Raw genomic sequence first — 22,205 nt, forward strand, 5'->3', positions numbered from 1 at the left:
ATGGTTCTCTGGTCCAGGAATGAAGGTATCCATGCCGTGGCTTTTGTAGAGAAGTTGGCTGCCGATTTGAGGTGATTACAAAGTACCTTGTGATCTACCAGGTCGAAGGCAGCTGATAGGTCTAGGAGTAGGAGAATAGAGATGTATCCTCTTTCTTTGCGCTCGTCTAGTTGGTTTTTGAGATCAAAGAGAGCCGTTTCGGTTCCATGTCTCAGTCTAAATCCTGATTGTCTTGTCCCTAGTAGATTTTTGATCTCCAGATAAGATTGGATCTGTAGATATGCAGCTTTATCTAAGATTTTAAGGAGGAACGGGACAGTTGTTATGGGCCTATAGTTCGTTGGGCCATTGGGGTCCAGGTTTACTTTTTTAACAGAGGTAATATCCAGGCATCTTTAAGGTTGGTTGGCACAGTGCATGATTTAAATGAAGAGTTAATAAATGACGTGACGAAGGGGGCTAGTTCGTGTGCAGCCTCTTTAATAATTGGGGCTGGACAGGTGTCACCAAGGCATCGGGACGGTTTCAAGGACATGATGATGTTCTTAGTTTCCACAATAGAAATGGCTCTAAAGCTAAATTGGTTAAGGGGTTTAGTTTGGTTGGCTGCAAGTTCCTGGAGGATAGTTTCTTGCGTAGAGACGGCAATGGTGTGGAGGGCGGATTTTTTGACTAATATTTTGTCTTGTAACATAGTGATTTTGTTGCATAGGGCTTTTTGAATGTTAGTGCACCAGGCTTTGTCTTTGGTACAAGAGTCAATGGGTGCAATTTGGGATTCTAATTCTCTCAGAATGGAGAAGATTTCCCTGGTATTCGAGTTCGCTTTATTGATTCTGTCATTAAAGGTCTCTTTTTTTGCCTGAATGATTTGTTTTTTGTAGCTATTAGTAAGGGCAGTGAGAAGGTTTTTGTTTTGGTGAGAAGGGTTTTTTCTCCAACAGGCTTCTGCGTGTCGTTTCTCTTTGCGTAAGGCTTTTAGCATGGGAGTGAACCAGGTGTTAAAATGGGCAGTAGGTTTAGATTTAGTGAGTTTCATCGTCGCAATGGCGTCAATTGCCGAGTTGATGGCGTTATTGTACAGGTCGACTAGATCATTATGGTTAGAGATCTGGCTAGAGTGATTAGTGATAGGTTGGATCAGGGGGAGAAGATTTGCGAGTGTTATGGTTTTTTTTGCAGCGTGTGAGGGCAGGAGGAGCATGAGGTTTAGTAGATTTAGGTTGGGGAAGGTCTGAAATGGTCAATGAAATCAGATAGTGATCTGTCCATATGCAAGGTTCAATTGCTGTTATGAGGGAGACGCAGTTAATATCTGCAACCCAGTCCAGTGTGCGGCCTTTAGAGTGCGTAGGGCGGTTATTCCAATCTTTATAATGTAGTTATAATGCAATCTTTCATCATCTGCTTTTACCAGACACAATACACAATATACCAACTGGTAGTTAAGTAAGTGGGTTTCAATAGTTTGTTTCATCGCATATACATCTATGACATTATATGAAGACATCTCCACAAGGCTTGGGTCTCACATCATTGATGTATGAGTATTAATACGTTTGTGTTGTAATCCTTTCAGATGTGTTGTTGGTCAAAACACATGGCTGTACTTCATGAGGCAGTCCTTAGGTAGTTTATCTTATGAAAGGACTTTACAACTGGTGGACGTTGGGGTGAGGCAGGGTGGCACATAACAGGGGGTCTCTCATCAACTCACGTGCAAGATTGATGGCAGTGTGGATCATGTAGTTTATGGTCAGGCAGATTTGTAGTGGCTTTTCCCAATACCAGGCTTTGAGCTTGGTCATTCGTGGGTCAGTGAGGTAAGGCAGAAAATAGAAGATACAGTGTAAAGTTTGTTTCACTTCTGCGCCCAGTTTCCCATGAGAACCGGACGCCCAGAGGCGACAGAGAGGAGGAGGTGGGGGAATCGCTGGTTCACTGTGCACTGCGGAATGGGAGAGCTGCAGGCCTGCAGGCTAACTCTGGTACAGGGCCCTTCTCAAACAAATACAAAATAGAGTCGGTGGTCACACAAAATGGAGTTGGTGGTAGGCTGTCATCAGCTATTATTTATAATCGTTACACTCATGAGTGCTGTATTCAAGGGTCCTCGGCACCCGCAGGGCAATCGTGACGCAACCATACAGTGCACGAGGGTTGGCATGGAGGGGGGCCCATTTGACACTTCCTCCCATAAAGAGTGCTGGAGGGTTTACTTAGTAACCCCTTTGTCTACTTTCTCAGTGGTTTACTTTTTCCTGCCATTGTGTGTTTTTACCACAGACTGAATCCTCAGCTGCAGTATTTCACCCATGGGTGCCCATTTTGTCAAAATGGCCCCGGTCTTCCTTTTTTGCCATTTCTTGTTGTAATGGTCCTTCTTGAGATTTACTCTGTGCACCCAACCAGGTTTGGTCCCTTTATTCGTTTTTGTCTTTGGCTGGGTTCACTGGTGAAGCCCGCCTCTGGCTCCAGCGTGTCTGGCAGGGCAGGAAGCGAGGAAGGTGCCTGAAACTCCCTGTGCTTAGTCTCCTTGGTTACAGGAATGCACCCAAAGGTGATTGGCTGGCTGTCCTTGGAGGACAGCCACCCTGCTGTGTGAGTGACAGCTAAGCTACGAATGAATGGGAGAGACTTGCATAAAAGACGAGGTCTTTGCAAAGAAAGTCAGAGTCGACCACTGGACGAAGGAATCCGAAGAAGAACTTGGAAGAGAAGCTTGCTGCAACTCCTGGACCATTGGTTTGCCTGATGAAACTCTGCTGCAGTGCCGAAGCTCTGAATTCGTCTCGACTAGGGAAACCGTGCAAAGGACGACGTCTCCCCTTGGGTTGGTGGGACTAATCGACCCCAAGACGAACTCGGCTGAAAATCTTCTCTGCTGGCTGTACTTCCATTGCTGCTGCAGTAATCGAGTGTCGGGGGTCAGGAACACCAGAATCGAGTAAATCGTTTTTAAGCTGGACCAGAGCTCCAGGAAGATCCTCCGGACTCCCTCGAAGCAGGGCTGACCAGGCCTCAGCCACCTCAAGAGTGCTGGACCCCAGAACAAGGAAAGCCCACAAAGAGTCCAAGAACTGCGGTGGTGCTATTTGCAAGAAGTTGAAACCGCGAAGTGACGCTGATCTGGACTTTGCCCTTTGCTGCCGCCGACCTTCGGACCGTATTGCAGGAGTCCCCAGACGTCATCCCTCTTGTTCCCACGACTGAGGCCCAGGAACAACAGGATCTGCCGGACTACCACAAGAACAGAAGCCATCTCGAACCAATTTCTTCAGACCTAAGGTACTGTGAACTAAGGGGTACTTACCGCTTGTTGTGTAGCTTGCTTGCTCTCAGTTGAGACTTGCATTTGCTGTCTGTAGCAGAGCTGCTTGCAACTTTGCCTTTCACAAGCATCCCAGCTTGTGGCCCAACAGTGATTTCTTTTTCAACAAAACTCTCTATGAAATTGTGCAAGACTGTTAACTTACTTCAAGAAGTGCCTCAGCTCCCTTAGACTTTGCTCAAGTGACATTGGCCATCCTGGCTCTCTGAAGACTCTTCTAACCTCTGACTTTGATTTAACTATCCCTCCAAAAAGTCAGCTGGGAAAGGGTTAATCTACATTGCATTGGGTAGGGTCAAAAGTGCTCACCTGTTTGAGAAACTTGTTTACCATTGTTTCCTTCTCTAATCTTTTCCTTTTTGTCACAACTTTAGTATTACTATTTAAACGTGAAGTGATTTCTGATGCTTGATAATCTGCTTAGAATCACACGCTGTGCATATGGTCCGACATCCACTGGTAACCGCAGAATATTGCATCTTGCCTTTCGGGGATCAAAAGGGGACGTGGGCATAGGTGTGTCTGTAACACTATCCCTATCGTGACGTGTAGTGTACCCAAAATCCCTCACACGCCGAGGCCCCTCAGATTATTTTTTTCCACCCATATAACTGGTCGCCCTATAGCAGAGCTCCTCATAAGAGACATTGTTTATCTTATACTGACTTGTCGGTAATTTTCCTTAAGTCACCTCGACAGCAATTCAACAACTTCGGCGAAGTCTGCGTAACTAGATTTCGGCGCCTAAGATCCGGCGGCTGAGCCATCCACGTGGCCAGGCCCTCTGGCCTGCCTACACAGTAGGGACAGTGGGGTCGTGGTGGCCATATCTGTCGCTATGTCTCTCCTCTTCCCCCTCTCTGCCCTCTAGGTCTGGTCATCTTTGTCTATATCTTTCGCTACGGAAAGAACACCATTTAGGTTCTGCCCTCAGTGCAGGCTCAGGTACCCGTGGAAAGATGAGCACAGTTCGGGTAATTCTTGTCTACCCCTAGATCACAATGAAAAGCGGTGTGCGACCTGTAGGGTCCTTCAGCCTAAGACCCTTAAGGAGCGCCATGTAAAGCGGAGAGCCATGTACGGTATGTTGCCGGCTGAATCCTCTTTCCTCGCCGCCACACCCGCCGCAAGTGACAGGGGCACTGATGATGACCAGGCGTCCGTATCGAATGCCATAGACCTGGAGGCAGACGTTTCTAGGTCCGCCACGCCCGTCCCCGACCCCTCTAGGCCCGATGTAAGTCTCGCTTTGGGGACAACACCCGGCGACAACAGTGTATAGAAACGATACACTAAGCACTCAACCCCACCACCGGTTTTGACGATTCAGCCAAAACGGGTGAACAGGCCGCCGAAAATTTCAACGGAATCCTCTGATCTGATAGATCAACAGCCTTCCCTGCATCCACTGCAGCATTTTGCGACTGGGCTCTCCAAAATTAAGGGCGATCCCTCTAAATCTGGTTTGGCCGCCGAAACCTACTCCTAGGCCCCATAGCCTTTCTGCAGGTGAAAAATCTACCGGTAGGCCCTCTGGCGCCGTGGTAGGTGGTAAATCTGCCGCTAGGCCTCCTGACCTATTATCTCACAACGATTCGGCGGAGATTGAGGAAATTCTCGCGCTGATTGGGCTGACGCCTAAGGAACTGTCAACTCATGGAGTGTACCGCGGACAGGTCTAACGACATGCCACGGCAACCCAGTGATCGCGAGGCCTACGAGGACAGTCAGGAGTCTTTCTCCAGCACCCTTGGGGATACATTTTGATGCCAACAGGAAGGCAATGTTTTTCCACTTTTTGCCCCTTCCGATCTGTCTAAATTGACCAGGGAAAGGTACGAAGGGTGCATGAACCGCCTAGAAAGGAGTGTCCCGCGTTCAGAACATCCTTCCCCTAAAAAATCTCATGGAGACCCTCTCTTAGTGTCGGCTTCACGTTTCCCTGAAAGTCTTGACTCTCAAAACCCTTCTGCTTTTGTCCACCAGGAGGATGTGGTCCAGATGGACACTTACAAAGATATATATAATGAGGAAGAAGACCCTTCTTTCCTGCAAGATTACACTGATGACCAGGCAGATGCCATGGGCAACTGGGAGGAAACCCAGCAAGTGGAGAAGAAGCCATGGACGCTCCCTGCGCAAGATCAGGACACAGATGTCCTATGCCTGGATTCCCCCCTTCCACTCTGGCCCGCCATGCCTCGCCTGTGGACGATCAAATGGCTTGCAATGCCATCTTAAGGAAGGCAGCTGAGCACTTTAAAATCACCACTCAGGAGGTGGTACCCGAACAAGATTTCATATAGGACATTCTCAAGGAGAAACCCGCCTCAAGCCAAGCCATCCCTCTCCTGAACTTTAGTAAAAGGTTGGCCCCCTCCCTGGTCACGCCAGCACAGACCTGGGCAGTAAATCCAAGAGTGGAGAAATTATTTCAGCCATCTCCTGGTGACCCTCAATATATTAAAGGCCACGCCACCCCCGATTCATTGGTAGTCACTACCACCCGCAAACGGGCAGGGGTTCCTCTTGCTACGGCGGAGGCACCTCCGGATAAAGAATCGAAGAGGTTGTACGCCTTAGGCAAACGGGAGACCTCGGCTGCTGCATTCACAACACGCATAGCAAACAATACCACGTTGCTTGCCAGTTATGCGGACGGACAATGGAACCCTGTACAGGAAGGTCTCGAGGAGGTTCCTGAACCCGCTAGGTCCAGAATACTCACCATCGTGGCCGAGGGCAGGCACGTCAATCAAAATATAATAAAAAAACACTCTGGACATTGTGGAGACAGCAGGCAGGTCCTTAGCGCATGGCACCTTGCTCAAGCGGCACGCTTAGCTCCGAAACTCGGGCTTCAAGCCTGAAACACAGGCCGCTCTTATTAATAAACCCATAGAAGAGACCAATCTCTCCGGTAAAGCGGTCGACGATGCTTTGGAGACGGCCAGGAAAGAGCACAAGACTCTTAAGTCCTTGCAACAGATAACACAGAAGCCTTCCCCCCAAAGGGGAGGCAATTCACGTCAGTCCTTTCAGGGCCAATCTCGTGCTGGTCAGAACAACTACAACACAGGAAACGAACTCTGTACAAGCATCCGGAAGCACCGCCAACTACCCACTTAGGGGTCAGCGACGCAGCAAGGGCAGAGGCAGAGGCCGCGACCCCAGAGAAGCCGCAGCCTCAGGTCTGAAATGACCAACAAATCCAGGTCCCCTCCCATGTCACCCCGGTCAGGGGACGATGAACATCTTTCCTTGCGGCATGGGAGGGGATAACTTCAGACCAGTGGGTCATGAAGACGGTCGCCCACGGGTACTGCGTGGAATTTGCCTGACCACCACAGTTCAGATCGCCACGATCACGCCGCATCACACCAGACCATCTGCAGATCCTGAATCAAGAGGTGGAAGCGCTTCTGGGAAAGGACGCCATAGAAGCCGTCCCTGTTCTGCAGGTAAACAAGGGTATTTATTCAGTGTACTTCCTTGTACCCAAAAAGGACCTCACCATGCGCCCTGTTCGAGACTTGCGCCCAGCAAACAAATCTGTAAAACCTCAAAAGTTTCGTATGGTAACGCTGCAGGAGGTGATCCCACTGTTGAAACAGGGGGACTACATGGCAACATTGGACATGAAAGATGCATACTTTCATATGTCAATGTTGCCAGCAGACAGGAAATATCTAAGGTTCATAATAGAGGACAGACACTACCATTTCAAGGTACTCCCCTTCGGCATTGCCTCGGCACCAAGGGTGTTTACAAAGGTCCTGGCAGTAGTGGCAGCACACCTGCGCAGACTATCTGTCCCAGTTTACCCTCACCTCGACGACTGGCTCATAACAGGGAACTCTTACGACACATGCTTTTTAAACACCTAGAAGACCGTAGACCTTCTGTTCAGCCTGGGATTCTCCATCAACGAGAGGAAGTCCAGTCTAGTCCCCAGTCAAGTAAAACAATTTCTGGGGGCTCTAATTTGGATGAAGGACAGCCTTCTCATCCCCTCCAATGAAAGGGTTCAGAACATGCTTTTTCAGATCCCTCAATATGTGGCCACTCGGGAGGTGATGGTACGCAAAGCCATGCGGCTGCTGGGAATGATGGCGTCATGCATATACTTAGTTCCCCACGCGTGTCTGCGCATGCACCCCATGAAAGAGTGGCTCAACAGCCAGTAGTGTCAGGCCAGCGGACAATGGGAAGATCTGGTAGTTGTTTCGCCAGCCGTCGTTCTCTTTCTGCAGTGGTGGACGAGGGAAAACCTCTTAAAGGGGAAAACCTTCACCACCCCTGCAGTAGAAGCCACTCTCACGACAGATGCATCTCTCACGGGGTGGGGGGCTCAGCTGCTTCAGCAGATAGTGCATGGAGTCTGGACCCACAAGTAGCATCCAACCATGTAGACCTGTTAGAGCTATTGGCAGTATTCAAAGCACTGAAGGCCTTTCAGACACAGCTACAGGGGAAGACAGTCTTGGTACTGACAGACAGCACCACAGCCATGTATTACCTAAACAAAGAGGGGGCACACTCTCCAAGGCTACCCAAGCTGTTCCAGAACATTTGGATGTGGGCTCTCAAACACAAAATGTTCTTGCTGTCCCAACACGTCCCAGGAGAACTCCATCTTCTAGCGGATGTGCTCAGCAGAGATCTCCCACTGCCCATAGTGTATGAATGAAGTCTGCACGAAGACATCGTCTCCAACGTCTTCGTAGAATGGGGGTTGCCAGAGATCGACCTGTTCGCAACTCAGGAGAATTCCCCATCCCCAGACTACGCCTCCAGATGCCCCCAGAACTGCTCCAAGGGGAACGGACTCTGGATAACCTGGTCAGGGACATTTGTATACGCTTTCCCCCCGACTCTCCTGCTTAACAAGATTGTGCACAAGATGCACCACGAACCAGTAACCATCATAATGGTGGCCCCTATTTGGGCCCACCAACCCTTGTTCTCCCATCTGATGGAAATGTCCCTCTCCCCTCCGGTGAAACTACCCTGCCTGTACAACATGTTGTATCAAGACAGAGCGGAGACTCTACACCCATGCCCGCAAACTCTGAACTTAGCGGGCTGGCTCCTCAGCTCCCTCAGAGATGCATGAACATACTCAAAGAAGCTAGGAAACCCAATACTCGCTATTGCTATTCTAGCTTGTGGAAACGCTTTGTCATTTGGTGTAATACCAAGGGCGTCAATCCCATTGACTGCTCTCCTACCCACATTGTTTTGTATGTGACCCCCTTGTTAAATTCAGGTCTGGTTTTTAATTCACTAAAGGTTCATCTGGCTGCTCTCTCAGCCTACACCACATCACAACAGAAGGTGTTGTGGTGGGAAATACCTGTGATTAAGGCCTTTATGGAAGGGGTTAAGAGAACTCATCCCCCTGTTTCTAATCCAGTTCCCGGGATGGAATCTCAATGTGGTAGTAAACAGACTCATGGTGTCTCCTTTTGAACCAATGCATAAAGCAAGACCTTACTAAGACGGCCTTCCTGGTGGCTATCACTTCTATCAGAGTTAGCAAACTACAGGCCCTTTCAATTCTAGACCCTTTTGTTAGTCCACAGGGATAAGGTGGTTCTGCGCACTCATCCCCGATTTGCGCCTAACTTCATTTCGAAGTTACACGTGAACCAAGCGATTGAACTACCAACGTTCTTCCAGAATCCCACTAGCATGGCGGAAAGAAGCCTTCAGACACTAGATGTGTGCAGGGCAGTTATGTTTTACATAGAAAGGACGAGACCACTAAGGAAGACGAACCAGTTTTTCGTTTCAGTGGCAGCTGGCAGAGAAGGGGATCCTGTCTCTAAGTCAGGTATCTCAAGATGGATTGTTAAATGCATCACACTATGCTACACTCTTGCTAAGAGAGAGTTGCCCTTCAAGCCTAGAGCAAACTCTACTTGGGGCACTGGGGCTTCCATAGCATTCATTGCAAATGTAACCCTTGAGTCCATTTGCAAAGCGACAACCTAGAGTTATGTTCACACCTTTACAAAACACTATTGCCTAGACACTCATTCTAGATCTGATTCTCAGGTGGGACAAGCAGTATTAAGACATCTTTTCACTACTGTTCCTTCTCACAACCCACCTCCAACTCCGGGTACTGCTTGCTACTCTATGCACAGCATGTGATTCTAAGCAGATTAACAAGCATCAGAAGACATGCATTACTCACTGTAATAGCATTTCTGATGATTGTATCTGCTTAGAGTCACATGCGCCCACCCTGCCTCCCCGCTCTGTGGAAGAATCATAGACGTCTTATTACTTCTCTCTCTTAATGTACTCACTCACTATAGCCTTGTGCTCCCTCATAGGAGAAAAAATACAATTGGAGGGACCTCGGCGCGTGAGGGATTTTGGGTACACTACACATCACGATAGGGATAATGTTACAGACACGCCTATGCTGACGTCCCCTTTCGGTCCCCGAAAGACAAGATGCAATACTCCGCGGTTACCACTGGATGTCAGACCATATGCACAGCATGTGAATCTAAGCAGATACAATCATCAGAAATGCTATTACAGTGAGTAATTCATGTCATATAAATGTCCACAGTGTCCTAGCAATTGAAGTCACCTCAGGGTGTACGAAAATCTGTGTGACATCCCAAAAGCGTATCTACTTACTTTATTGAACAGAAGAAGTGTATTTATATTGTTGCCAATTTTTGCTCCCTTCTAAAGAAGGCTTATTCTAAAATTGACTGTTCAATTAATAAATAATGATTAAATCAAGAAAGAAACCTTGAGTATATGTGTTATTTGGATACTTGCCACCCTACAGCGCACTTTGACCCCTCTTGGAAGTCTGGCTGTCCAGTCACTCTGCCAACTTGTGTAGTACATATGTATACCAAAGGTTGGGTTACCTATTGCCAAGAGGACAAGGCTGATTTAGTCTCCGACAGGGTTCCTACATACAATCTTGCTTAACACCTTCTTTTAGCCCCTCTGTTGCAGTTGGAGGGGGGGGCTTCGATTGCAGACCCTGTATCTGCCTATATACTAAGATTAGGCCATTGAAAAGCATTGGGAACCTTTCTGCCACTCGTGGTCAAGCTTTATTCCAGACGGAAGAACTGTATTGCGGTTGAGGCGATTTGGCTCCATAGAGGCCTGTGAATCGCTCTGATGGTCCTTTTGGACTTTACAAGACTACCACTTTCCCACCCTGTTAGTTGATCATACTGAAAACTGTATTCTCTTACCTGTAATTTTGTAGTTTTCTTTGTTGCATGACTTTTTACACCTGAATTTATTTTGATAAATATATTGGGTGGTCCTGCCCCTTATTGTGTCACTTGAAAGTGCCTACTGTACTTTTTTAACTTAACTGCTCGTTTGGAAGAGTTTGCCTGGACTGCTCAGCCATACTACCACCTAGAGGGTCAGGATAAGAGCAGGAAACAGTCTGTAGACCAGGCTCTTGTAACAGCCTTTGAGTAGTTGCTTTGGATACCCTTTCTTCATTGATTGGTTTGAGTGTTTCGGTGGTGTCTTTAGAAGGTTATTAGTAAGTGCTCTGGGTGGCCACCTCTGTGCATTATGGCATTATCATCTGTACTGCCATTTTCTACACACTTTACTGCATGTGTTGTTTTTGTTTTCCTGGTTAGGTCATCCCTGTGTCTGAATTCACCAGGGCTGTCCGACGGGACAAGGGCACTGCTCCTAGCGAACTCCTCTTCCTGGCTTTCGTGCCACCTCTGGGCTTTACAACCTATAATGTCACCAGACTCTCTGGCCAAGCTTCAAGCCCAAGAGAGCAGAAAAGTGACAGGGTGGGGAACACACCCCTGCAAATCGAGAATGAGGTAAGTAGAATGCAGGGTTCCCTGTTGTCATGAGCTTTCTGCATCTATCTGGCAAGTGTCATGTCTTGTTTAGGGGGTTACATCCATGTTTGTAAATCTATATTAATCTATACGAAAAAGTCACTTTTGTTTATTGTTCGAATGTACTGAAGCTGTATTTAGTTTACCTCTTTCAGATAGGCACTGCATAGGTGGGGCCCAGAGTGGAGGTGGTCTATCGCTGCTCATCTCCCAGCAGGCTCTGAAAGTTTGCTTCCATACCACCAGATGATGGGAAGCAAGAGCTACAGACCGTTCCTTCACCCTTTTAATTGATGCAGTCCACTTCCTGCTGCAGAAGACCATGGTTACTTTTGTTGGTGCTTGTACTCTTCATTTCGTCAACTCCCATCATTTAAGCGCAAACAGTTCATTGAAACAAAACATAATAAAATCCATATACCTGATCTATACAGATGAAACAATCTATAGATTATACAGGAAAATGCAAGCACATAAACATCTCAAACTTTATTTTGGGTAACTAGGTTATTCACATATTAAAACTCAGTTTAGATTTGACTAGGTCTGCTTCCTTCGGCATGCCCTCAAAGACATTGACTTGACTGTAAATTGTGTTGCTTCATCGTCTAAGTGCCTGCAGACGTAAGGAGCTTTTACCAGGGTACTACTTTCTCTGGGCTTTACAGGATATGCCAGGGGACCATGAAAATACTGTAATGGGGCAAAGAAACCATAAATGAATAACTCCTCTAGGAGGACGCTCTTGTGAACAGAGCTGGCCTATTATGGGAGCTGACTTCCTCCTCCCCACAAGCATCACAACTGGAAGAATCAGATCTAAGTGATCCGACCGCGGCTGATTTGCCCGCGACGGAATAGTTTGCATGTGAAATGTACGAACCACAAAAGGTTTGTACATTTCACATGCAAACACACATTCAAAACCCCTACACAACCAAACCCACACCCACAACACACACACACCCACAACCACCCCCTCGGCCACACCCACAACACCCCCCACCCCCAACATAAACAAACCCTACATACCTTTTCTTCACGCTGTGTCCCTGCAGTGCCAGTTCCCTTTCACTTCCTTGCTGCTCCTTAGTGTTTTAAGACTTCATTCTTTTTTTTCTTTTATACGGAAGGCTGCTGGAGTTTCCTCCGCCCACAGCCCCCGTTGTTTTTTTTTTTTTCTCGGGTGTGCTGCGGGGTGTCCCCTGCCAACACCCTGCTCAAAATACCACACAGTATAGTGAGCGGGGTGTTGCGGGGGACTCCCCCGCATCCCCCTTTTTTTCATGTCGGGTGTTCAGCGGGGGTGTCCCCTCCAACCCCCGCTCACTATACTGTATACACTTGTTTTTACTTACCTTCGATTCATGCTACCACCAAAGGTTCGAACCTTTGGTGGTAGCATGATTCTGACTTTTTGTGTGTTCAGACTTTTTTTTCGGTCTGTTCGCACAATTCCGGAGAAATCTGCAGTCTTACTTTAAAGTGTCACTGAAAATACTGCTGGCCTCACCAAAACTCTGAAGTGTGGACAGTCCGTGCCTACCCACCCCGAACCTAGCAGTACTAGAAAGGCATCTGTAGACTGTCCCAGCTCCACTGGGAGGAAGCCTGTCTCGCTCTAGTCTGTGGTCCCAGCTCCTTCTCATGGCTGAGGAACTTGCAAGTACAGTATGTGTTTGTAGACAAGGACAAACTTGCTGATCTCCTTTCCCTGCAGCACATACGAGTTCTGTTTGACCCGAACACTGGATTTCTCTGCCAGATCGAGAACCTTGACAAGGACATCCGCCTGCCATTACTGCAGAACTTCTTTTGGTAAGTGTGGTGTGGGGTTTGGGGGCTATGGCACTGATATCAGGCTGGTAAGTGAGGAGGGGGTACTAAGGCACTGGTGTGAGAGGCACAGGGGTGGGTGAAGGAGACTGCTGGTGAGGCAGGAGAATCAAGGGGTCAGTTGGGAAGGAGGAGGGCTAGTGGTGAGGGAGGCTGGGTGTGGGGAGGCCATGGATAGGGTGGGTGAATACTGGTCAGAGAAGCTTGAACTGTGGGAGGCTACTGGTAAAAGTAGGTAGGGGGGCATAGGAGGCGTGAAGGGTGTTAGGCTGCAGGACCCTCTGGGACCACCACACACACTTCTGTCTACAGGTGTAAGCAAACACCAATCCTTAGTACAAGTCTGTACCACACACTTTTGGTAGAGAGCTGAGCAGCCAGGCTTATCTTAAGAGGGAATGTGAGCAGTAAATGATGTTACACAGATGTCTTTCAGTTACAATTACTCAGAGACTCTTCCTCAAGGTTTCTTGGTAAAACACTTCTTAATTTATTTTACAGTCAGTTCCAAAACATTCACTAGAATGAGGCAATTAATATCTCACTTAAATATATGCAGTACTGTACTCAAATAAGGTTCTGAGGCATTTACACTACTTGAAGTAGGAGCAAATTGGCATTCAGGTTATCCAGTTAGAGCAGTAAAATGGCAAAGGTTTCTTAGAATAGGCACAGAAAGGATCACAAATGTTCTTAGATATTTCAGAGTCTTTGAGTTCACCAGGAGGTTAACGCATTGCAATAAAATAGGCCAAAGTCAATGGGCTAAAAGGCTTGTATAGTATAAAACAGTTCTGGTTTCCAAACGCTAAAGTCTCTGTAGAAGTTCTCAGAAGTAATTTGCGAACAAAATAATCATGTGAGGGGTCACAAGCTGATCAGGCCTGAAAGTTGCAAAAGTTGTACGAACATTTGTTGCGGGAGAAATTTTATCTCGATCGGGTTTGCACAGCACCTTTAAAATGAAGAAAAGCTGTAGCTGAAGCTGTTGTTCCTGCAGACCTCGCTGTTCCTGGGCCTTAGTCGTGGGGACAAGAGAGAGGATGTCGGGAGGCTCCTGCACTGCACGGGAACGGTTCCACAAGCTAGCAAAACTTTGGTTTCAAATGGCTGCACCTTAAAGTCCACAAGCTGGTTTCCTTCTCACTGGCTATCCGGTTTTCCTCAGCACTCTGTGGAAAATTCGACTAGTATGGAGACCGTGTCCAGGTGTTTTACGAGTTGATTGGTCCTACCAACTCAAAGGAAACCTTCGTCCTTGAAGGGGCTTCTCAGTCAAAGGAGTTTCAGGCGATTCAGACCTGCAGCAGGGCTTCACCGGGCAAACCAACGGTCCAGGAGTTGCAGGAGTTGTCTTCCTTCAGCTCGACTTCGGTTCTTTCTTTCCAGTGGTCACTCTGCCTTCCAAGCCCAGAGACTTGCCTTTTATCTAGTTTCCTGCCATTCATTCCAGCCTAGCTGCCACTCACCAAGCAGGGTGGCTCTTGCCGGACAGTCAGCCAGCCAATCATGATAGAGTACATTCGGGTCTCCTAAGAGACTCAGCACAGGGAGTTTCGGGCACCTCCCTCACTTCCTGCCCACCCCAGACAATCAGGCGCCAGAGGCGGTCTTCAGTACTGAAGCCCTCCAAAGGTGATGGAACAAAGGGACCAAACCTGGTTTGGCACGCAGAGACAAACACTAGAAGGACCTTTCCAAAAAGAAATGGCGAAAAAAGACTGGGACCCGTTTAAACAAAGGGGGCTCAGACACCATATGGAAAAACATGGCTCCCGTGGATTTTAGCTACCGGAGCTAACGAATAGTTTGCGGTCGGAAAAATCATGATAATACCACTGCCACCAGCCATTCTGAGAGGAAAGGGTAGCATTTGACTGCTACATCAGTTTTCTAGACGCAGGGGACACAAGGTATACCCTCCAGCACTCTCCTGTAAGACAGGGTGTGCTGGGTCTTGGAATTTAAAAAGACTAGTGAAGTCATTTTAACTTTACATTCTCTAGGAAACATAGTTCATCTCAGAGAAGGTATTTAAACCTTGGGAGAGTCTGTAAGTCTTCCCTGTGTCACTGCACTGAGGGTGCTGTGTAACACACATGAAAAGATGATGCTTATAGAGTTGTCTAAAACACCATAATCAAGGAACACAAGAGTAAAACACACATCAAAATACTTGAAAGAGTGGGAACAAAGGTTCACACTCTTCCAGGTAAAAAAATCAAGTCCTGAAAATCCAGCAAAGTTGCTGCGGGCCTCTAAGGTGAAGGGAAAGCGCACATTTATGAGAATTCTCCCCAAAACTGGCTAGAGGTTGGGGGTAAAAAGGGGAGAGTTAAGGCTACTGGTCAGTGAAGGCCTAGATTGAGTGAGTGAGGACAGAATGGGAGATGCCATGGGAGCAGTGCCGCATTTCAAGGGATGCTGGTGGGCTGGAGATGAAACATTTTGATCTCTCACTTGGTGTGCACTAAATAGGCCTTACACCATATGGGGGTATGCCTAGTCATGCAAATTCCTGTCAGGTGGGCTACCACTGGCTAACTGCAGCCTAGCACCTGTGCGAACTGGAGAAAGAAGCCCACAAGAAGGTTTCGTAGTTTGAGGTTTTAATTCTTTGGTTGTTGGAATGGGGAAGATCTTTATTATTGTCAGAATGGTGTTTGTAAGGCAAATTCATTTAAGTGTTATAATGATTTCCGGGCCATTTGCTGTCTGTTAGATAAGATGTATCTTTTAGTGGGCCTCCCGATATATCAGCTGACTGTTTGTTATCCTGACCTAAATTTAATGACCGAGGTCTTTTTAACCCAACTCACTAGCTTTCCTTTTCGGGGCTCTGGAGAATCCTTAAGGCTACCAGTTCAGAGGGGCTTTGCCCCATTTAAGTCTATTCTATAGCACTACTACAAACCTTGGGACCCATGTGCCAGCTTTGTTTTTACTGCCCCAGACAGGCTCGAAGACATAGTACCTTTTGTTTTTACACTTATGGGGAGCATTCCTAACCGTTTTCCGTACCATATACTCAATATGGCTGCTCCTTAGTGTTTTAAGACGTCAGTCCTTTTGCCATCTTGCGTGTTGCTGTCCCTCAGGATGGATCCCCTCCCCACCCCCCCAAATAAGGGAATGCAATTTTGTGAGGTCCACCTTTGGATTCCCAGTCAGTTCTGTGTGTGGCTGGAAATAGAATTGTCTAGTCACAATCCACATTTCGAATGGATTGTGTCCTCCCATGTATTCCTCATCTTTGATATCTCCAATGTCCAGCTTCAGCTGCTTCAGAACTTCTTTTTCAGCAGAGGGTGATCTGCTTAGATGCAGTCAACTCAATGTCCCTTGAGGGCCTCCGTCTCGAGGATGATGTCTTCGAAGGCATATAAAGCACACGCAGCGCCCTTTGGCTCCAGTTCAATTTTTTTCAAGTAAGCTTACGCTTCGAGAACTACTTCGCACTTCAGTATTTCCTTGATAAAATATCCAAAAATGTCTTCATCTTCGACACGGACTACCCCGAAGACTGCGTTTAAAAAGTGTCAATACTGCGATGCCAAGATGTCGCTGACCGATCCGCATCCAGTATGCTTGTGGTGTCTGTGGTTTGCAAGACCTCGGCCTGTCAATCGATGACTGGGAAAGCTCTGAAGGAGCGTAAGGGGAAATTGGCGGTAGGTAGAGTCCCATAAGTAATCCCCATTGACTACCCCGTCAAAGCCTCACGAAGCGAGAGGTGATGCTCCTCGAAGAAAGAAGGCTAAGAGGTCCAGGTCTAGGAGTGGCTCCCACCACACCTCGTAGATGAAGTTGAAGAGGAGACCATAAATCACCTACTTTGACATATGACTCCTCTCCTGAGACAACTATATCATGTTCCATAAAGGCCTCCACCTTTCTCACCTTTGTTATAAGTCTGTACCACATAGTATGTTGGTAGCAGGGCTGAACAGCCAGGCTTATCTCAAGAGGGATGTGAGCAGTACCAGATGTTACAGAAAGGACTTTCAATCATAGTGGTTCAAACAAAACAGGTTTCTTTTTTTGTTTTTGTTTTATTTGTATATAATCTAAAATACATTTTTACAAAAAGAAGCTGAAGATACAAAATAAACAATTCATTCATTCATTCATTCAGGTTGAAGATTGTAAGTCTATCTGTCTGGAGTCAGAGAGCTTTGCAAAGACTTTAAAGTTCTCTATTGATTTTGTAGAAGTTCATTCAAGGAAGTTCTTCTGAATAACTACAGCATCGCAAGCGTTAAGGGGAACATCTCCTTAAGTATGTGTTGCATGTTGTTAACCGTCGCCAATAGCCATGATGTTCTGTCCCCTCCTATCAGTTTTTTGCCAGCATAGGTCTTCGTCCCTAAGAGAAAAGCTTGATAAGGTGCCAAGCAGATATTTTAGACAGATACTTTGAGTCGCTGGACATACCAGGAGCAGATGACGAATGGTTTCTTTGATCGATTGCAAAAACGGCAGAAATGTGTTGTTGCTAGTCCTCTAATTGCCAAGATTTCTTTGGTTTCAAGCAAATTCAGCCTAATTCTTATAGTTATTTCGAGCTAGTCTATTTGCGAATAGTTTGATATAGTTCTGTAAAACGTCCAAGTTTTGGAAGTCTGAGGGAGATGCTTGGTAAGTTTGTTTTTGTTAGCAGTTTCAAGTGTTCATATCCTATCCAGTTCTTTTATCTTTTTTACAGCTTTTACTGGGTTGTTTATAAGTTCTTCCTCTGAGCTCTCTGCATCCGCTAAGAAAGCTAGGTTCTCTGTCTTCCATCTAGTCAGCATGACGCTGGAAGACCCTGTCATTTTTTGGTTGATCAACTTATAAACATAGGTAGTCTCCGGTAATCTGCATTTCCTGTATAACATAAGACGGCAGCAAGTTAGCGATGTGAGGCTGAGTTTGCGTCTGATCAAGGCTAGTGGAGTAGATTTGGGAAGACCCAGCACCGTTCCCCAAAAGTTTGCTTCCAGTTTTGGCCAGATGTCAGTCGGTAAATTAGGCATAGCATCCACGCCATAAGTTAGAACCGTAATCACATATTTTTTTATAGAAGTCACGAACTGGGATAGTCGAGAAATGGCCATACTTGATGTCAATAGCTTTCACTTGAGCACTGAGTTTTTTAGTTTTATCATATAGGGCGTGTTGCATGGCTTTTTCTTTCCCAGAACTGTCGAGGGTTACCCGTAGTATTTAAAGTTGCTTACTCTTTCAACTGTAGTTGAACCCAAGCGAAGGATCACCTTATCCTTTTTCGTGATTGTTTTTACGAATATCATCATTTTGGTTTTTCCTTCATTAATGTCCAAGTTGTTCTCCGCCATATATTGCTGTAGGTTATTCAGTTGACGCTGTAGGCCTATTGGTGTAAGGTCTATCAGGACTAGGCCGTCAGCATAGAGTAAGCGACTGATCTTTTCTACACATATTTTGGGGGGAAAGGAACGTATTAGTTTTTCCCAATCCTGAAAGTCACCTAAATAATTCCAAAATAAGACTGGGGCCAGAGGCAGCCCTGCTTCACGCCTCTGGCTGTTTTAATCTTTGCTGAGAGGGACCCCTGATGGTTTATATGAACTTGCATCGTGGTATTGGAATATAAGGCTCGTATTGGCTCCAGGATGTTGTTCGGACATTTCGAGAGAGACAGTTTCGACCATAATCTAGATCTGTCCACTCAATCGAAGGCCTGGGAGAGGTCCACAAAAACTACAAACAGTCTAGGTCTTATTTCTAAAACGTTATTTTTAAGGGTACTCAGGGTAACGATGTTAGCGTCCGTGCCCATATTCTTTTTGAATCCTGTTTGCAGGTGGTCTTGGCATGCGACTTTCGATGCCCAAGTTGTGAAATGGCGAAGAAGCAAAGATCCGAATACTTTGCCTATCGGGTCTAGAAGGGCAATAGGGCGATAATGATCTGGATCTGCCTTATTACCCTTTTTGTAGATGGGAATTACGTTTGCCGTGTTCCAAGAAGATGGAATCGCTCTCGAGTCTGCACATCGACCAAAGATCTTGCTCAGTAGGCTGGCCCAGGATTTAGGATGAGTTTTCAGGTCAAGGTAAGATATACCATCGGGACCCGGGGCCCTTGAGGCTTTTAGTTTTTTTATTAAGTCGAGAATGTCAGCCTTATTGTCTAGTCCTATCCAGGGCAAATCTTATCTCCTAGGTCCTAAAATCTCGGTGTTAGGTGGTAAGAAAAGATTTGTGAAATAGGTCTCCCATGTTCGTTCACCAATTCAATTCTATAAAGAAGGTAAAGGACCGGTTGATGTCGAGCGAAGCAAAGACCAGAAGTCTTTGGCATGGTTGCCATTTATGGCTATGAGGATGCTTTCTGTGTCGTGTTGATATAATACACTTCGATGTGCTCGCAGCCATGTTTTGTATAATTTGTTGGCCTCAATAGATGCAATTAAAGCGGGTGTTGGGTCTAGTTTCTTGGTATATCTCAAGGACCTCCTTAATTCACGCTTTCTGTCTACCACCAGCTTATCAAAGACGTGTTTTATTTGTATGTCTTGTTGTTTTTGCTTCCGCGACTGGACTTTGTAGGCTGTTGACAAAGGAGTATAATCAACCCGAGTTAGATATTCCTTGTCAGCCAAGTCATTGTATTCAGCTGTCAGGGTTTTATGGCACCCTCTGATAGTTTTAGTCTCGTTCCTTGGTTATTGGATTCTATGAGAGCGGACATTTTCACGTAAGGAGCACTTATTGAGGCCCAAGTTGTTTGAAGAAGGTTATGGTCACTGGCTGATGTCCTCACCACTTCAAAAGTTAGAAATGATTGGAGAAAAGGTTGTGACAGAAAGATGTGATCAATCGTTGAACAGGAATCTTTTTTTTCCCAAGAGGGGATACGGCTCGGGTTGGGAAAGACCGAGTCAAGATGGAAGAAACATCTTGACTTCATCATTTTCAGCCATTGTGAGGCCCGTATTTCAGAAGGCGTTTTCTTGGCAAACGATGTACTTCCTTCTCCTCCTTGTTTTTTGTTCCTGAGCATTCAGGTCTCCACATATAATAATGTGGTCAACCTGGTGGGTGACCAACGCTTTGTCAATTTCATGCTCCAGCATAGCGAGGAATTTCCCCGTTTCAATTACAACAGGGTTCCAATAGACATTAATTATTATAATGGATTCAATTGTGGTATTTGTCTTCCCCTTAGCGTTTATTGTCGACCAGTTTAATTTTACTGATAACGTCAGTTGATTTTCCTTAAGTTTTTGTGCTAGAGTGATGCCGCGTCCATTTCGGATAGCCGTTAGAAGGCCAGAAGTGGGTCGACCGGCAATGCATTTTTTGGCTGGTGCGGCACTAATTTCGTAGCCGTCCAGAGTCGGGGTTTGCAAGAGCCATGTCTCTTGCAGGCATATGATGCCATAATCCCCCAGGTGAATGTATCTTGACATGGTTACGTGCTGAAACCCTCTAGTGTTCCATGAACACATCCTGATCATTTGTAGGTTCGTGTCAAGTCGGGTAGCCGTCTCAGAAGTGTGTTGTGGGATTCTATCTTTGTCGTTGGAGGTTTAAAGCTTTTGGAAGCCATGACCACATGGTTTGGAGTGTTCGCCTACTTTCAGTGTTTGGCATTTGAAATTGGGGGTCATTCTGGACTTGTCTAGTTAACCCCAAAAAAGATTTCTTAGATATTTCTTGAAGTTGATTACTTGTGGTTGGAATTTCTCTTGCAGCATCATTCGTGCTGGAATTAGGTTTAGGTTTGTCTTGGGTAGAGTAGGACATTGTAGAAACCCCAACGTCGGCGGTAACACCTTCTCCAGATTGCTCTCAGTGGTCTTTGGAGTCAGTGGTGGACCTAGCAAACAAAGGTTCAGCGCGGTTGTTTATCGTCTTTAGATGTCCTCAAGAAGTTTTTTGTCGACTAGCCCGATACTGTATTTTCGGGTCACTTTTCTGGTCCTTTAATGAAGATTCCCTGATCTTTCTGGTGGACTCAATTAGATCATAGTACAATCTTAGTAGATCTTCTGTTGCAGCTCTATGGAGATTATTCACAGTTAGGGAAGTGATGTATAAGTGAGAGACTGCGTTCTGATGATGGTAACTTGGGTCGACGATTTTCAGGTCGGAAGACCTTAGCCCACAAAGCGATAGAATATATTGAAATAATTTGACAACCGTTCTTCTGTTCAGAATGACATTGGGCCTCATTACAAATCGCCCGGTATGGAAACAACGGTGGCGGTAAACCCGCCGCCACCGTCGTTTCCATGCCGGGCGATCACAACTCCTGCAGGCGGGAGGTGATGTTCCCGCCAGGTCTGACCTGGCGGGTTTAACACCGCCCGCCTGCAGGCGGATGAGGAAACACTGGCAGCATTACGAGATGCTGCCGGTGTTTCCATGATCCCCATTCCCATCGAGTCCTTACGCTAAATACAAAGAGTGTGTGGGATCATGTACTTCGAGAAAGAAAGAAGTGTTCACAAAATAAGTCCGGATGCAATGCTTGAGGTCACCCTTTCCATGTTTTCTGCACCGGACAAGGTGGGACTTTGGAGCATAGCGATCGGCATCCAGCGGTTAATGGGTTCAAACAAACAAACAAAACAGTTCCCTTCCAAAATGAGCTTTGGGGTGATTACTTTCCATGCCTGGATCTCCCTCCTTCGGACTCAGATCTGACTTGACTGCTTGCCTCCCCCGATTGGGTTCCCTCTGGCTTTCAATGCAACTTCTTTGTGACTTTCATGAATCTTAAGGTCTTTTCATACAGTTCGCTGTCAACATCCCTTGTCCGGGTTCACTCTTTTCAGCACACTGTATTTCGGGACTTTAGACTTGCAGAGCAGTGTCGCTTCTCAGCTTGTTTCCCCCTTCGGTATGTGCAGTCTTTCTCCTCCTCTTGAACTGTCATGCTGAGTTAGCTCTCACGTCATGCGGTCTGCCTTGCTCGTCCTGTGCTCTCGTGCTCCACCTTTTTATCCCTGAGGAGAAGGGAAAGGGCCGTCAGGCATGTGCAATTCTGTTCAATTGCCTGGCCATGCCTGATCCTGGTATTGGAACATGTTGGGTAAATGGCCCGGCTATTGGTCCGTTGTCTGTCGTGTTGAAAATGTGTAAAAAGAAAAGGGATACCGCGTCTCACCTGCCGGTGTCCCACTCCCGAAGAACCCCCCA

The 22,205-nt window shown here is 46.6% G+C and overlaps 1 protein-coding gene across 3 annotated transcripts in view; it reads left to right on the forward strand.

The window, feature by feature from the left end:
• LOC138447860 (lysosomal alpha-mannosidase-like) overlaps positions 1-22,205 on the forward strand; it is a 493,239-nt gene that overhangs the window by 193,674 nt on the left and 277,360 nt on the right. For 2 of the 3 annotated variants that reach the window (XM_069604300.1, XM_069604301.1), the window contains 2 exons: positions 10,981-11,178; positions 12,920-13,017. In XM_069604300.1, the coding sequence (XP_069460401.1) occupies positions 10,981-11,178; positions 12,920-13,017 (296 nt within the window). The remainder of the gene's footprint in view (positions 1-10,980; positions 11,179-12,919; positions 13,018-22,205) is intronic. The other variant, XM_069604302.1, reaches the window with a different exon arrangement.

The sequence above is a fragment of the Ambystoma mexicanum genome, chromosome 3q (genome assembly GCF_040938575.1).
Source record: "Ambystoma mexicanum isolate Mex_15411 chromosome 3q, UKY_AmexF1_1, whole genome shotgun sequence".
NCBI lineage: Eukaryota > Metazoa > Chordata > Amphibia > Caudata > Ambystomatidae > Ambystoma > Ambystoma mexicanum.